We start from the raw sequence: 5279 nt of genomic DNA, 5'->3' as shown, positions 1-5279 counted from the left end.
CTTATTTGCAGATGGACATTTGCATGTTGACGTCTGATTGGCTAATTGTTTTTGGTCTTATGTATATATGTATATATATATATATATATATATATATATATATATATACGTATATATATATATATATATATATATACGTATATATATATATATATATATATATATATATATATATATATATATATATATATATATGTGTGTGTGTTAAGATGTTGACAGGCTGTGTGGCGTGAACAAGAAAAGGTCCCAAAATGATGGGCCTTAACCACACCGCAGTAATGCTCTGTTTTCCTATGTACCAGTTTTAAAGATATTTAATAAAGTGGAGGGTTTACAGAAGTGGTGCTGGATTTCGCTTTGTGAAGATTTCGAGGAACTGAAGATACGCAGGACTTATCCTTTGCACACTTCAACCCAGTCATTTGAGTGCAACATCAATCCTTTTTGGTACTTACAATACAAGTAAACATCTGCCCCCTGGCTGGAGCTACCCCTTAGTACTATTGATGCAGCTCTGCCACAATCGCTGCTACAGTGATGGGCACCCCCCAGCCTCAGGTTTCCCTGGCACCATTGCTACCTGAGCCAACACCACCGGGATCCCTGATGCAACTGTGCTTTATGCTGACTCTCTCTATATTACTGTATGCTATTCTTCATAACATACCTAGCAAATTTGGTGATGATAGAATGACTGGGGGATTTCATATTAACTGTAGAAGTAAGTGTCTTTGACTTCTTTGCAAGTTCGTGAAACTGGTTTTCAGAAATTTTGTAGGATTGTCTGAAGTTCAAAGAAGATCTTGGGAGCACAACAGTGACTATTTTGGTGATCCTGGCCTGTATTCTACATGTGTGTGTTTATGACATATTTCTACAGGTATCCCCTTCCTCCATTTCAAATTTAAGGACAATATCATATTCAGTGGCTTTACAATTTAACTCAGAAAGAACAAGATGGCCACCATGAGACTTCATTGTGCAAAAATTTGCATTGTACTAATGGGAATCCAATTAAATCAACTCTTAGAGCCTGTTTCCACTACACGCAGATTGGATGCAGAATGGATGCAGAAAAACTGACTCCAATGAATGCCTATGGGAAAAACTGCATCAGAAAAATCGCGTTCAGTGGAAACAGGCCCATAGGCTTTCATTGGAGTCAGTTTTTCTGCATCCATTCTGCATCCAATCTGCGTGTAGTGGAAACAGGCCCTTAGCAATTCCAAATATCTCTATCTTTATTTACTGTATGCTTCTTTCCTACATTAATTCTTTGCACACTTCTAAACTTTACATAGAGCCTTATTTTAGCAGTTGCAACCAACACATCCTTATTTCTCAGGCTGTAGACTAACGGATTTAGCAGTGGCACTATGGCTATGTAAATTATTGAGAGTAGCTTATCATTTTCACTAGAGCGATTATTTGTTGGTTTTATATATATGAAAATGATTGGCCCGTAGAATAATAGCACAGTGATGAGGTGGGAGGTGCAGCTGGAGAAAGCTTTGTGGCGCCCCTTTGAAGTTTGGATCTTTAGTATTGATACAATTATGTACACATAGGAGATTACTATAAGCAGAAAGGGTATACATCCAATAAACACACTTTCGACAGTTGACAGAAGATCCCAATTTGTGAAGTCACTTGCAGAAAGCTTACTTAGTGTTTTGAGATCACAGAAAAAGTGGTCAATTTCATTTGAATAGCAATATGATAGTGATGAAGCAATCATAGTATGCGGAAGTGAATTTAAAGTGCCAGTAAGCCAGGAAAAGGCAGCCATGGTTATGCACACACTTTTGTTCATGATTAGGGAATACTGCAGTGGCTTACATATGGCAACATAGCGATCATACGCCATGGAAGTCAGGATAAAGATATCAGCTTGGGCACATAGAAGAAAAATGTATAGCTGAGCCATGCAGCCATAGAATGTAATGCTGTGGTCTTGGGACAATAAGATGGACATCAGCTTTGGGAGAGTAACGGAGACATACGTAATATCTGCAGAGGAGAGATTACATAAGAAGAAGTACATTGGAGTGTGTAGCTGAGAAACCGTAGAGACAAGGGTCACAATAGTCGCATTTCCCAGGACTGTGAAAAAGTACATCAGTAGCACCAGAATGAAAAGCAAGATTTGTCCATTTGGAGAGGTGACAAATGCCAAAATACTGAATTCACTTACAGAACTGTTTGTGCAGTTTTTCATCCTGTCCACCTGAGGAAATAAATATATTTGGACAAAAATTAGGATTTATTAACATTCATATGCTTAACCCATTAGCACCTTAAATAGAGTTATCTCATTTGAGATACGTGCACTGCTTTTGAATGTGCTGTAAATTCTTGGTATGCTTTGATCTCTCTCTATTAGCAAAAAATATAGACATTGTGTAACGATCGGTGTCAGCACACAGAAAGAATCCGATTATTGGTGATCTGCAGTATCCCCCACGTAAGTGTTCGCAATGGCAGACAACCTGAGACTGACCAGCAGTGACTATATATAGAGCGGCGCTCTCCGGCGCCACCCATCAGTGATCAACCAATAGTCACTTGCTCTGAGGTCAGCTGACCAACCTGGTCAGCTGATCCCTCCTTTGTTGTCATAAAGGTTCTGCCTCTCAGCGTGCGCGCGCGTATTCCTCAATCTGTGTGAACTAACAGACCCAGCCACACCAGACACACGCTGCTGCGTGCAGACCGCCGTGCTGGACGCGGAATCAGCCACCTTGCTGTCAGTACACGCGGCAGCTTTTCCGCGTTCTATTACAGTACCCCTCCCCTGAGGAGTGGACTCCGGACACTTCCCACCAGGCTTTCCAGGATGTGAGTTATGGAACTCCTTCTTTACTTCCTCTGCAGTGCATATGACAATCTGGCACCCAAGTTCTTTCCTCTATGCCATATCCCTTCCAGTGAACCAGATACTGCATGGAGTTCTGCACAAGCCGGGAGTCCAGAATCTTTTCTATCTCATACTCAGGTTGATCATCAATCAACACAGCGGGGGAGGGAGCGGAATCCATGTGTACTGCCGGTTTGAGCAAGGACACATGGAATGATCTTACCCCTCGTATGCTGGTAGGGAGATCAATAGCATAAGTGACATTATTAATCTTTCTGATCACTGAAAAAGGACCTATGAATCTAAGGCCCAGTTTGGGTGATAGTTGTTTCAGAGCCCAATGTCGTGTGGACACCCAGACCAAATCCCCTGGAGAAAACTTCCACTTTACAAACCGTCTCTCATCTGCCCGTTTTATCTGAGGTAGAATGGTCTTAGACTCAAAACCCCTGTATAGAGCGTCTGCTTTATAATTTTTACTACCTGGTATGTGCGTAAGAGGTGACCGTGAGGGACAGAACCCCTCAGAAAAATCTGCACACTGTACTTCCACTCTCCCAACCTGTGTCGTGATAGTACCAACCTCAACTCTCCCCAAACAATGCCGATGACAATGAGCTGACCATTTCAATCAGTAGCTGTCCTGAAGCCCAGTCAATCTGCGGAGAGTGGAGTTGTAACTAGGGCATACCAAGTAGTGTTGGGCGAACAGTGTTCGCCACTGTTCGGGTTCTGCAGAACATCACCCTGTTCGGGTGATGTTCGAGTTCGGCCGAACACCTGACGGTGCTCGGCCAAACCGTTCGGCCATATGGCCGAACTAAGAGCGCATGGCCGAACGTTCCACGAACGTTCGGCTAGCGCTGTGATTGGCCGAACGGGTCACGTGGTTCGGACCCGAACGCGCTCTGATTGGCCGAACTGTCACGTGGTTCGGGTAAATAAATACCCGAACCACGTCATATCTCCGCCATTTGTCTGTGGGTTTAGCTTTGGGTAGGCAGGCAGGGTAGTTCGCGCTCCAGCCACGCTAGCCAGGGTCCCCCCCAGTCATTGTGTGTCGCTGCTGGGAATAGTAGTACACCGCTCGCTCAGCATTCTGTTTACTGCCACTCTGTGTACCTCGCTCAGCCACACTATATAGCATTCTGTTTACTGCCACTCTGTGTCTGCTGGGAATAGTAGTACACCGCTTGCTCAGCCACACTATATAGCATTCTGTTTACTGCCACTCTGTGTACCTCGCTCAGCCACACTATATAGCATTCTGTTTACTGCCACTCTGTGTCTGCTGGGAATAGTGGTACACCGCTCGCTCAGCCACACTATATAGCATTCTGTTCACTGTTCTGTGTCTGCTTGGAATAGTGGTACACCGCTCGTTCAGCCACACTATATAGCATTCTGTGTACTGTTCTGTGTCTGCTGGGAACAGTAGTACACCGCTCGTTCAGCCACACTATATAGCATTCTGTGTACTGTTCTGTGTCTGCTGGGAACAGTAGTACACCGCTCGCTCAGCCACACTATATAGCATTCTGTTCACTGTTCTGTGTCTGCTGGGAATAGTGGTACACCGCTCGCTCAGCCACACTATATAGCATTCTGTTCACTGTTCTGTGTCTGCTGGGAATAGTGGTACACCGCTCGCTCAGCCACACTATATAGCATTCTGTTTACTGTTCTGTGTCTGCTGGGAACAGTAGTACACCGCTCGCTCAGCCAGAGTATATAGCATTGTGTTTACTGCCACTCTGTGTACACCGCTCAGCCAGACTATATACCATTGTTTACTGACACTCTGTGTACACCACTCAGCCACACTATATACCATTGTTTACTGACACTCTGTGTACACCGCTCAGCCAGACTATATACCATTGTTTACTGCCACTCTGATTCTGCTGGGAACAGTAGTACACCGCTCGCTCAGCCAGACTATATACCATTGTTTACTGACACTCTGTGTACACCGCTCAGCCAGACTATATACCATTGTTTACTGACACTCTGTGTACACCACTCAGCCACACTATATACCATTGTTTACTGACACTCTGTGTACACCGCTCAGCCAGACTATATACCATTGTTTACTGCCACTCTGATTCTGCTGGGAACAGTAGTACACCGCTCGCTCAGCCAGACTATATACCATTGTTTACTGACACTATATAGCAGACTATATAGCATTGTGTGTACACCGCTCAGCCAGACTATATACCATTGTTTACTGACACTCTGTGTACACCGCTCAGCCAGACTATATACCATTGTTTACTGCCACTCTGATTCTGCTGGGAACAGTAGTACACCGCTCGCTCAGCCAGACTATATAGCATTGTGTTTACTGCCACTCTGTGTACACCGCTCAGCCACACTATATAGCATTGCGTACTCTGCCAGTCAGTGTGTATATTGC

General features: G+C 44.1%; 1 protein-coding gene across 1 annotated transcript; it reads right to left on the bottom strand.

Moving 5' to 3' along the window:
* Positions 1–1216: 1216 nt before the first annotated feature.
* On the bottom strand, positions 1217–2218 carry LOC137562194 (olfactory receptor 1J4-like). The gene has a single exon (XM_068273526.1). It carries the CDS (start codon positions 2216–2218, stop codon positions 1217–1219), a length of 1002 nt encoding a protein of 333 aa, XP_068129627.1.
* Between the last annotated feature and the right edge of the window lie 3061 nt (positions 2219–5279).

The sequence above is a fragment of the Hyperolius riggenbachi genome, chromosome 3 (genome assembly GCF_040937935.1).
Source record: "Hyperolius riggenbachi isolate aHypRig1 chromosome 3, aHypRig1.pri, whole genome shotgun sequence".
NCBI lineage: Eukaryota > Metazoa > Chordata > Amphibia > Anura > Hyperoliidae > Hyperolius > Hyperolius riggenbachi.
This window is presented reverse-complemented; position numbering and strand designations above follow the sequence as displayed.

Excerpts from the sequence above, each read along its gene's own strand:
- LOC137562194 (XM_068273526.1), bottom strand. The coding sequence starts at position 2,218 with ATGAAAAACTGCACAAACAGTTCTGTAAGTGAATTCAGTATTTTGGCA.